This window comes from Chiloscyllium punctatum, chromosome 46 (assembly GCF_047496795.1).
Source record: "Chiloscyllium punctatum isolate Juve2018m chromosome 46, sChiPun1.3, whole genome shotgun sequence".
Classification (NCBI taxonomy): domain Eukaryota; kingdom Metazoa; phylum Chordata; class Chondrichthyes; order Orectolobiformes; family Hemiscylliidae; genus Chiloscyllium; species Chiloscyllium punctatum.
In genome coordinates this window covers 49700682-49712757 of record NC_092784.1, presented here as the reverse complement: position 1 = coordinate 49712757, position 12076 = coordinate 49700682, and the positions used below count along the sequence as shown (strand labels likewise).

The following is a 12076-nucleotide window of genomic DNA, read 5'->3' as shown; positions in this document are numbered from 1 at the left end:
ACGTCTGGAGGAAGAACGCTTCATCTTCTGCCTCAGGACATTCCAACCCCATGGCATCAATGTGGATTTCACCAGTTTCTTCATTTCCCCTCCCCCAACCTTATCCCAGTTCCAACCTTCCAGCTCAACACTGCTCTCCTGACCTGTCCATTTTCCTTCCCTCTGACTTATCACCTTTACCCTCACCTCCATCCACCTATTGAACTCAGCTACTTTCCCCAGCCCTACTCCCACACCCCTGCCATTTATTTCTCCATCCACTATGCTCCCATCTTCATTCCTGAAGAACGGCTTTTGCCAGAAATATTGATTTTCATGGTCCTCGGATGCTGCCTGACCTGCTGTGCTTTTCCAGCACCACTCTCTACTCCAGCATCTGCAGTCCTCACTTTCACCTGCTAGATTTTTAATTGGTAACAGATTGAAGGGATATGGATAGAAGGCAGGAAAATAGGGGTGAGGAGCATATCAGCCATGAGCAGATGTGCAGATGGGTGGAATGGCTCAATTCTGCCCCAGTATCATTAACTTATAGAACATTACAGCGCAGTACAGGCCCTTCGGCCCTCGATGTTGTACTGACCTGTGAAACCAATCTATCCCATCTATCCTATACTATTCCATTATCATCCATATGTTTATCCAATGACCATTTAAATGCCCTTAAAATTGGCAAGACCACCACTGCAGGCAGGGCATTCCACACCACATCCTTACTACTGAGTAAAGTACATACCTCTGACATCTGTCCTACACCTATTACACCTCAATTTTCAGCTGGTGTGCCCTCATGCTAGCCATTACCAGAGGAAAAAGGCTCTCACTGTCCACCCTATCATGTATACCTCTTAACCACCTTGTCTCTAATGAAAACAGCCTCAAGACTCTCAAATCTTTCCTCATAAGACCTTCCCTCCATATCAGGCAACACCCTGGTAAATCTCCTCTGCACCCTTTCCAACGCTTCCACATCCTTCCTATAATGCGACCAGAACTGTACGCAACTCTCCAAGTGCGGCTGCACCAGAGTTTTGTACAGCTGCAACATGACCTCATGGCTCTGAAACTCAATCCCTCCACCAATAAAAGCTAACACACCGTATGCCTTCTTAACAACCCTATCAACCTGTGTGGAACTTTCAGGAATCTATGCACATAGATACAGATCTCTCTGCTCATCCACACTACCAAGAATCTTGACATTAGCCCAGTCCTCTATATTCCTGTTACTCCTTCCAAAGTGAATCACCTCACACTTTTCCACATTAAGTTCCATTTGCCACCTCTTAGCCCAGCTCTGCAGGTTTTCCAAGTCCCTCTATAACCTGCAGCATCCTTCCACAGTCCACAATTCCACTAACTTTAGTGTCGTCCACAAATTTACTAACCCATCCTTCTACACCCACATCCAGTTTATTTATAACAATGATAAACAGCACTGGCCCCAAAACAGATTCTCGTGGTACACCACTAGTAACTGAACTCCACGATGAAACTCCATTCTAAAAGATGAGACTTAAGCAATCCAGGTCTTTTTCAATATATAATTACATCACACAGTAAACTTTTGCTATGATCTTATATTCCACAACCACTTGATGAAGAGCAGTGCTCTGATAGCTAGTGCTTCCAAATAAACTTGTTGGAACATAACCTGGTGTTGAGATTTTTAACTCCAGGATGAACATTTCCCATCAACCAACAACCTGTCTTCTTACATCTCTGAGGAGACAACAATTTTCAAGCCCCAATAAGTGGAATCACAACAGGAAAACATTCGTGAAATGCTGCTATACAGCATCATCTTAGAGGCAATTTCCTGATTCCATCCTGCCTACCAGTTGATGACGACTAAATATGGATACTTAGAAATGTGAAAATAAAAACCTCAAGCTTTCAAATGTAATATCACAAGTTTTATTCCCACAAGTAACAACATGGATTTCTAGAATAATGGCTACAGAATGTAACATTGTTGCCACCTCCATTGAAATGATAATGGGTTGCTGCCTTTGCTATTTCAGGACAAATCAAGACAACACTGGAGAGCACTGAAGATCTTATACTAAATAATTCATGGGCTGTAACATTGTTAAGTGAGTTTTCACAACATGGGATTTGAACTCAAATCTCTGGGGTCGAGTTTACAATAATGTGATGCAGTGTCTGGGAACAGGGATAGCTGGTGCACTAGTTTCCCCAGCGTGGCCACGACAAAGAGGTTGTAGAGTTATTGAACCTGACTCGCTGAAATGAGAGTCAAACTTCAAACAGACAGTCAGAATAGACCAATAAAGTTCACTAAGTTGACAAAATGGCTTCTGAAAAATCTCCGGAAATCTCTGCACTTGCTGATTGACTTTTTAGTTGGACCAACTGAACTGGATTTCTACAGAGTTAATACAATTGAACAAAGTACACAATTGCTAAGTTTACCAGGCACTAATTCATTATGCATATTTGCAAGTGGTAACAAAATGGGTGGGGCTAGGTAGTGAATGTTTATCATAAGCGAGGGTTATCACAGCAAGGCATGGGTGATCTTCACCCAAGTTGCACCTTACAGCAGAAGAAAATTGGAGCAAAACATCTCTTTCTTCTGGGGCTATGGCTGAGCAGTAATCTGAGCCTACAAGTTCTCATTGTTAAGCCAAGCACTACATAAATTGCATAAATGGGTTCTCCATCAGTTGTAGATCTAAGTTTTGGGATAGTCAGTTCACAAGTTTTAAATGGCAAGTTAATGTTACATTACTAATCTCAATGGGATGATGTTGTAGTACGATGCTGCACTGGAGATTGCAAATTAGTCATCTCTTGGAAAACGCAGAGTACAAGCAATCCTGGTTTGTAGCTCATTGATCAACAACAATAGCTAGAGAAGCACATCACACAAGGAAACTGCATTCTCCCATCTGGACTTTGCAAGGAAGAGAAAAATAAATTAAAGATCACTCAAAACCATCTAATATTAGTGTTTTATTTGATAATTCATGTATTACAGGATGATTTTCTAATATGGTCTAACAATCTCATGTCGCTGTAATAAAATCTACACACAACACAGATGAATAAAGGTCTAGCCAGACTACAGAAACATTTCTAGATTATACTAAAACACTAAACTACATGTTGGTAAAACCCTCTAGCAAGGTTTGGATCAGGATAGCTGTAAATGGATTAACAAGAATAGTTCAGGGTCAATAACAAGCCTCATTTGTAAAGTAGGAGATGATTTTAAAAAGCCCAAAAGCAGAATAAAAATTCGGCCCAATGCTTTGTACAAATTGTACAGGGAAAACATTTACAAGGGCAGACCCACCAGAGTTTAATTCATCAGATGAGCGACATCTCTCCAAAATTATTTGTTCACAACTCACTTCAACACAACTGTAGCTGCAGGGATTACAAAAATATGTCCAATTAAAAGGGGAATCCCAAACTTTCAAATGGGATCCACATTAGCAACTCTGAACTGTTCCATTCAAGTTTCACCAGTTACTATGCCCCCTGCCCAGCTAATCGCAGATCAATTATCCTTGCTGTCAGCCATCGCTGTGATAATTTATCACATTAAACCCTTACCCATTCTAAATTTTTTTAAAATCCTTTTTACTGTAGAAATATTCTACAAAAACAGCCTAATTGAGATGGTTGAGGCTAATGTTGAAATCATGCCTGCTCTGTAATACTCAATTAGGGATCACACTGACACAGGATTATGGCGCAAAGTTCACACACCTTGTAGAATTATAGGTGGTGCACACTGCACCAAGATTCAGCGATCATTCACTCTAATAAATCTGACAATACACTGCAAGTGTTCCTTCAGCTGTGCACAGTCAATGACTCATTCATGCCTATATAACTTAAGAGTTCCACACTGTAAAACTCCAATACCTAACCAGCACTTAAGAAGCATTCTCTATATATTGAGCAGAGCTTTGTGGATCCTAATAGGTGCCAATGTTTTATTTATATTCTGAAAAGCCTGAAACGTTATATATCCATATTTTCTGTTCCCATTGGCATGGGTTAAAAGCTTAAAAAAAAACAAACAATCTGATAGTGATTAATAGACTAATACTAGTTTGACCCATCACAAGAAAAAGAGGAACAATGATACTTTTTGATGTCCAGGTCAAGAAAACATATAGGCAAAGCCAAGGTGTGCGGTTTCCACAGAAATATTAAGCAAGTAGCCCAAACCCTGGTTGTATGGAAGTCACTCCAGACAAGCTAAGCTAAGCTAAATCGCAGGACAAAGTCTCAACCCCAAAAATAATCCCTTGACTTTAGGACGTATCAACTGATTTCCAGAGCCACAAAAACCTATTGATGTATTAAAATATTTACCAATCATCAGATTGATCTGAACATAGAGTGCATGCACTCTATAGACCCATACAAGATCAGGTCACTGTTTGGGACCGAAGCAACGGGTATGGGTTTTGACAGGTTGGGCAGGGAGAAGTCACGGGTGCCTTATCCACTAGTCATGGATGGATTATACTGGTGCATTAGCTGAGGCACCATTCACTTTTCTCAGACTCCTCTTGATGCCCAAATGGCTGTGCTCAGTCAGTAGTTGACAAAACTCACAATGTTCAGCTCTCAAAGCTACGTGTAAGGGTTCAGAGTGAAAGTAATCATTTATGAACCCAGATTTATTTCTGACTGGACAGCAAGGCAGAAGGTGTCATACAACTTGTACAAACTGGATACCTTTGGGGAGGTACAGTTCACAATTTAGTACTTTTTGGGGAATGGAATAAAAAAGAGAGAGAGTCACTGGGACAATAGTGACTGGTGGGGAGGAGATCAGAGAACAAACAATGACTGTGCTGGACTCTTTCATTTGTACTGCTTGTCAACCAATGTTAAAATCAAATTGAATTAACAGCTCTTCTGAAACAAGACACCCTTACCAGAAGATTGAGGAATAGCAGAAAACTTAAACCTTTTGCAGCTCATGTGCCAACAGTTAAAACACATCAATAGCCAGTCTCAGGCAACCACTCCAAAGCCATTGTGAGCAAAATAGCTATGGGTGAGGTAGCAAGGACGGGGATTATTAAAGTGGTTCACTTCTGAGTCATAGGACCTTTCTTTAAAGTCTTTAAAATCATCGCCAGCAAAGCAGAGGGTTACTTAGGATCATGTCCAGTGAGACAACAATTTTTCCTCCAGGCTGGAAGCAACTAACAGTTTTCTACTCCAAAAATAAAACAAATCTAAAAAGAATATTCACAATAAATTACGACTAGACTTTGTCCAAAACGCTTCCTTGATAGACAATTCTGCAGAATAATCACTGTCTTGGAGCTACTGCAACAGCATAAGTGACCTGTGACTAACAACACTGTAGATACAAATTTGTTAAAAGTTACCATCTAATAATTAGTTTGGGATCCAGGGTCATTGTCATAATGCTGTGGGTATCCACCTCCTGATTCAATGAAAAGTTCAGTTTAAATGAGACCCATTGTCCCAGAAATTATTATGCAAATGAGAATGTAACCAGCCACCTGTGAACAATGGAACTTTCAATGCCACAACAAAGAACTGGAAGTTCAATAGGCACCCACAAAGCTTTACTAAATGGGCCAAATGTGCCATCAGCTTTTGTGCACAAAGCAATAGATAATTCTATCTGGAGTACAAGTATACCCACCTTGCACAACAGCACAACTAACACCTCTCCGCCACATCCCCCACCCATAGGTTTCCAAAGAGCTCTTACTAATTGCTATGCTAGACCTGTACCAGAGATGCAGGTAAATCTAACAAATGCACCATCAATTCTTATATTTAAAGCCTCAGCAATGACTCAAGACAACGATCAATTGCAGAAGGTGTCTTTCTTCTATAGGTATAGCTGACCCGTTCATTCCGAATCTACTAATCCTCAATACTTCAACTCACCATATGAAATAAAATTTGCCTGAACCAGAAACTGTCCGCCAAATTTACAAAGCTTGAGTGCTTCAATAAAATCAATACAACCTCTCTCCATCTCCTGAACAAAGCATTAGCATTAATCAACATCTGAAAAATGAAGGCAGTCAACAAACTCATCAGAGTTGGGGTCCAAGATATTGGAAAGCAAAGAATTTGGCTGATTTGAATCCTCTCTTCAAAGAAAAACATCTTGTATGACAAGACAGCTAGGTTCTACAGTCAATCCTCAGTTTAAAGAAATTCTTCCTTCTATCAGAGATTGCTGCCAGTAATAATACAACTATTTCAATAGAAATATACAGATATTGTAACAATCAGAAAATACTGGAAAAACAGTCTGGTTCCCTCTAAGAGCTGATAGAAAAGTGGAAGTTTTCATTACCTTCAATCTATAGATTTGGAAGTGAATCACAGAAAGGTGTGGGCAAATATAAAACTTAGTTTATCTGGAGTGTGAAGTACAAAATCCCATACCCTAACCACAATGACCTGTTGCTAGTGAATATATCTACCACCAAATCTGCAGCATTCCTTTTTGTATATGGAGGTGATATTCAACATACACATATACTTGCACTAAGGTAGTCGGACCCATTTTGAGAGTATGTGTACGGCGCCTGCCATTCCAAGAGCAGCAGCACTAGAAGTGGTGCAGGTTGCTCAACTAACTAGCATTGCAGTTTCAACTCAAAGCTGAAATCACAACAAAAATGACAGCATAAAAGGTAGAACATAGAAATCAAACAATTGAATACAGAAAGACAAATGATGTAGGACTGTTAATCATTCCCTCTTTAATCTAAACAGTCATAAAGCTAAAAAGCATTAATACGTTGGTTTGGATCAAGAGCTGGCCAGCGAATGGTTGCTCTTGGCATTGTCGAGGAACAGATGAGCTGTGCAACTTTTAGCTACTCCAAAAACAGCACTAGTTCAAACAGGTTCATGCTTCTGGCTTTGTGGAGATGCTGCAAAACGGTCAAAATGGAAGTAAGACACACAAGAAGCAAATCAGACAGGTGCCAAGAAAGAACTCAACAATGTTCAGATACCTGCTCCTTTCCTACAGCTACTCAGTTCGTATCAGCCCTGAGAAACACTTCCTCCATGAGATGAGCCTGGAAACTTTCCAATCACTGTAGGTTTCAAAGGAGTTGGGGAAAAACATTTTTCATGCAGTCTATCCACACTTAAAAGAAATTGCCTTATAGAAAGAAAACCTTAAATGATAAAATGTCTTAATTATCAAAAACATTTGTAATATTTATTACGTTTACAGCCAATACTTGTCACTTTTGAAACTTTCAACTAACAGTCTCCATTAACCCAAGATCTTCAAGTAACCAGATTATTTAGGTTGGGGTTGGGAAGTTGGGTGAGGGGGCTAGGGACATCAGAGAAGGAAAAGTCAGAGGTAAACCAGGTATGGATAACTCCTATCAAATATCTGCCCCCAACATACTGGACACGTCTGCTTTAAAAGATATGTTAATTGCAGCGTTCCGACATCAAACTGATGAGAAAATTTATGAACTACGCATTCTAATCGCAGGACCAAAACAGCATTTATTTTCCCACCCCCATTTTTGTTATATAAAACTTTACAAGTCTGGTATCAAATAATTTGTATGTTGTCATTCCCAATGGCAAAACAAAGCTCGCACGCGCGCGCACACACACACACAAACGCATACACACCCCCACCCTCAGGCTGAACTAAATCCATGGACAATGAATTTGGACAATTCATAGAGATTGGGTTTTTTGGAGAGGGAACTGAATCTGGATTTGGTTTGTATCCTCTCGAAAGTGTCAGTTCAAAAAGTCGGAGGTGGTATCATGAATTCTTAACTCCCATAGTGCATTGTGTTGGTGCTTATGGACATTGGAGAAGCCATGGAGATGGCAGCACCGCCAATGGTAAACTGACTGTTGATTGGATAGTGGCTGCTACTGGCAATCACTCCACCCTGTCCACCGCTTGAAGACCCTAACAAAACAGAACAGAACAAAAAGACAGTCATAAATACAATTACACAGGTTTAAAAAAGCCTTACATTATAAATGGCCACTCAAATCTTTCCTGCACTAATGCCCAAATCCAAATTTCAAATCAAATCCTCTCTCAGATGCTCCTGGGTTTCAGAAAGCTAGCTGGATGCTCAAAGCAGTGGAGCTGCTGGATTTCCAAGCTAGTGTTTCTCCACAGGGCTGTCTGCTGTTTGCTACCCACTCACTTTGGTTGGGCTCTTAGATGGGTCAACAAATCACTCAACTAAATAGGTTATCCCATTCAAACCTATATACCCAGCACTGAAAGCAACCAAAGAAGCAAAGTTAGAAAATATGGCCACTCAGGGGAGTAGATGGAGAGAAGGGGCCAGTGATACACATTTCTTTTCATTATCCCCTTCAGATAAATTTAAAATCTTAATCCCTGACAGTGCTGTGCTATTAGTTGTATCTGGCATATGATTTTGATCCTCCACACTGAGCACTCAAACCCCTAAGTAGCATAAAGCTAAATTTAGGAGCTAACAATATGAAAAACAGTTGGCATAAATCTAAACTTTTTTTTGAAAAATATCTTGTTGCCAATTCTCTCTTTTCTCCTGAAAACTGCCTTCTGCTAAGATTTAGTTCACAGGAATTAGCTGCCGTGCTACCTTGCTCAAGCATCATTATTGACAGGCTGAGAGAGTGTGTTTACAGATTATTTAACCACAGTGCATACAGAAGGGGAGAAGGAAGGCCTGATCGTGAGCCTATTCTCATTGGCACTCATTTCCAAATAGTTTGGTGAGTGGGGAGGGGGGTCCACTGAAGAGTAACTAGGAGCAGGAAACTTATTAGCCCCCTCTAACTCCAAGGTCTAGTATCTACCTGTTGGTTTTAAACAAAAGGCTAACATTTGAGAGAAATTCATAAAATACATGCAATTTTTCTTTTAAAAGAAAAGGTTTTTTGAGCAAGTTAGTTATAGGAAATAGCAACATTTAGATCTAGGGCCAACGTAACCGGCCAATGAAAGAGCACAAGACAGACTGTGGGAATGTTCATTTAGTTTGAAAAACTGAAGTTCAAGATTTGAAACGTTGAAGGTGATTATTCAGTTTGTGATGATCTTGGCAAATTCAATCTAACTTTATGGCAGGGTTTGGCTTGTGAGACAACAGATACAATTAGATATCAACAGATCAAACACAACACTTCCTATCCATTTGGGAATTCCTCAAATATTTACCCCGTGCAATGTTTGAGCAAAGTTTCAGAAACCCAAGAGACAAAAAGAAAAAGCCATAAGTAAAATCTATTTCTAAACTCTCAAATTTTTCACCCCAGGAGCCCTTGTAAGGAGTATTTCTGTTGCAAACAAAGGGACATGCTGTGTACTGCATTCATCAACTCAGTACGAGTATTTCACAGTAGGTTTTAGAAATCATAGATTTTCTTGATTGTGCTACATGCAAAAGTACTCGTGCAAATTCGAAATGCGATAGCATCTCTGACCAAATTCACAGAATAAGTTTCTTCCATTTGGGTTAAATTAGATCCCTTTAATCCTAATTAGATGTACGAAACAGAAATTGTCCTAAAGTGTATCTTTGAGATGACTGAAGGTAAATGAAAAATGAGCTTTAGAGGCCCAAAGGGCTGCTTAACTAAGTGCCTAATACAGTCAAAGAAGCTTCTTTGCTTGAAAAAGTCAAACCATGCTGGGGTCAGAGAGAACGCGCGCTGGTGTATATTAATCACCAAGTTTCATTATCAAAATAATGCAGCCATTTATGTTAAATAAGCATTATAAGACCAATTTTAAAAAAAAATTTCTGGCACAGGAATGCTACTGAAATCCTTGAAAAACGCGAAAGGCTTTTATACCTCAATTTATTTTGCTGGTGCATCCAGTTGCAGTGAAGTTGCACGAACACACACACACATACAATGTGCCTGCATTAAATTTTGCTTGTGGTAATAGCGGAGGAGAAAATTTCAGTCCTCTGATTCAGTCCCATGTCATACACCCTCATAGTTTCTACTTGCTCACTCCTATCAAAATGCAGACCTCAGCTGTCAAGTGGCTTACAGGATAACTGAGAGATACAGTTTAGTAGGCCATACTAACCAATTCCTATTCAGCAATGTTGTCTTGGAGAGAACTAAAAATACTGCCAAGCGGTCCCTACATTTCAACTAGGGGAGAGGAGAAGGGAAAGTACATGTCTCTTGCACACACAATCCAATGTTATTTGGCAGCTTTAAAAGACAATCTCCCAGTATTTGATTTGTATTTGGTTTCCTTTGGAGGGGAGCAAACAGAAGATACCTTTGATTGTCGAGTTAGATTAGATTAGAACATCATGGAAACAGGCCTTCGGCCCATTCAGTCCACACCGACCTTCCGAAAAGTAACCCACCCAGACCCATTTCCCTCTGACTAATGCACCTAACACTATGGGCAATTTAGCATGGCCAATTCACCTGACCCGCACATCTTTGGACTGTGAGAGGAAACCGGAGCACCTGGAGGAAACCACACAGACATGGGGAGAATGTGCAAATTCCACACAGACGGTTGCCCGAGGCTGGAATCGACCCTGGTGCTGTGAGGCAGCAGTGCTACACACTGAGCCACCGTGCTGCCCCAAAAGCTTTAGATTTTTAAGAGGAAGCTCCCAACCCAGTCTCCCATGTTTGGTTAGGAAGGTTTGGCGCCAATAATAACACAACAAGCAAGGCTAGACCTCATTTGACTTTCTGCACTGTGCTTTCTTTTCTCCACATTGAGATGAATTTTCTAAGCCAAAAACAAAACAGAGTGCACATTAAAGACCCTGTGTTGTCATATTTTCAAATATTTAAAAAAAAATACACCCAAAATAGACAGTTACTCGGAGGATCATGTCTTTTGGACACATCCATTCACTATTTCCTGCCACTGCTGGAAGCCCAAAGCCTTTCAATAGCGACGTACATACCTACCATAAGCTATGGGAAGACACAGGGCCTTTAATCAACACTTTATAGTTACCAGCATGCTATGAACCTTACTGACAGAAATCCGACTCCAGACACCTGTAGCAGCCTGCTGCCAAGGGAATTCCTACAGGGAAGGGAGTCTGGAAGATGATGAACCATGCGGAGAACAAAACAATCCCATCAACATCATAAACAGCTAGCCTTACAGCCTAGGTTCCAACTCAAGGCCATTCTTCCCCCTCCAGTGGATCCAAAATGGAGAAAAGATTCAACTGTGCTCATTTTTATGACATGATTATTTGTAAACAAATGTTTAAAAGAAATAAACAAACAAATTAGGTTTACTGAATGGTAACAAAATTGGCACATTATTAAAGAAAATATCAACCAATTCAGGTAAAATTCATTATAGCAGTGGCAATATTGAGGATCCCCTGGGAGAGTTGGAATGATAGCAGGAACACTGGACAACTGGTCTGTATCAGAGAAGAAAGAGATACACACTTGCACAGGGAGATCAATTCAAACTTCAGAGTCAGAAAGACAAAAGCAAAATTCTGAAACAGAGTGCCATCAACCTCAACAAAAAAAAGGATGAGTTAACATTTTGGTCTGATAAATGATCAGCACCAGAAACATCAAAGCGTCTCATCGTTTTAGGGACCAACAAACCAGCTGTGATGTATGATGTATATATTTTATGATAAAATGAAATGAAAACTTCAAAGTCACCAACTGCTTTGAGTAAAGGTTACAATGCAACAACCCCCAAACAATTAGAACAAACTCCCATGCTTCAGTGTTGTTGCTCAAGCTCTAGGGGTCTGACAGGAAAGAGGAACATTTAGGATTCCATCAAATGGATGATCTTCCAGTGTCTGTTTCACTGTATGGTTGTACAAATTAACAGAAAGAACCAGCTTGTTACCAGACAAGCATTAATATACAACCATGCATCAGGGCATAACAAAAAAAGCATTGAGAACATGAAAAGATTACGTCAACATGGACACTGGCCTGGAGACCTCCCTCCCCAGCAGTGTTCAGCTGAACAAGCATTCCAGATTGCAACCTTCAATTTTCACAATTAGTATAGTTCAACCTTTGAACTATTAGAAATAGGCAGCACTGAAAA

At 40.2% G+C, this 12076-nt stretch overlaps 1 protein-coding gene across 3 annotated transcripts in view; it reads right to left on the bottom strand.

The window, feature by feature from the left end:
* Positions 1 to 2966: 2966 nt before the first annotated feature.
* carm1 (coactivator-associated arginine methyltransferase 1) overlaps positions 2967 to 12076 on the bottom strand; it is an 81790-nt gene continuing 72680 nt past the window's right edge. For all 3 annotated transcript variants that reach the window (XM_072564177.1, XM_072564178.1, XM_072564179.1), the window contains one exon: positions 2967 to 7951. In XM_072564177.1, the coding sequence (XP_072420278.1) occupies positions 7809 to 7951 (143 nt within the window). In that variant the 3' untranslated portion in view covers positions 2967 to 7808. The remainder of the gene's footprint in view (positions 7952 to 12076) is intronic.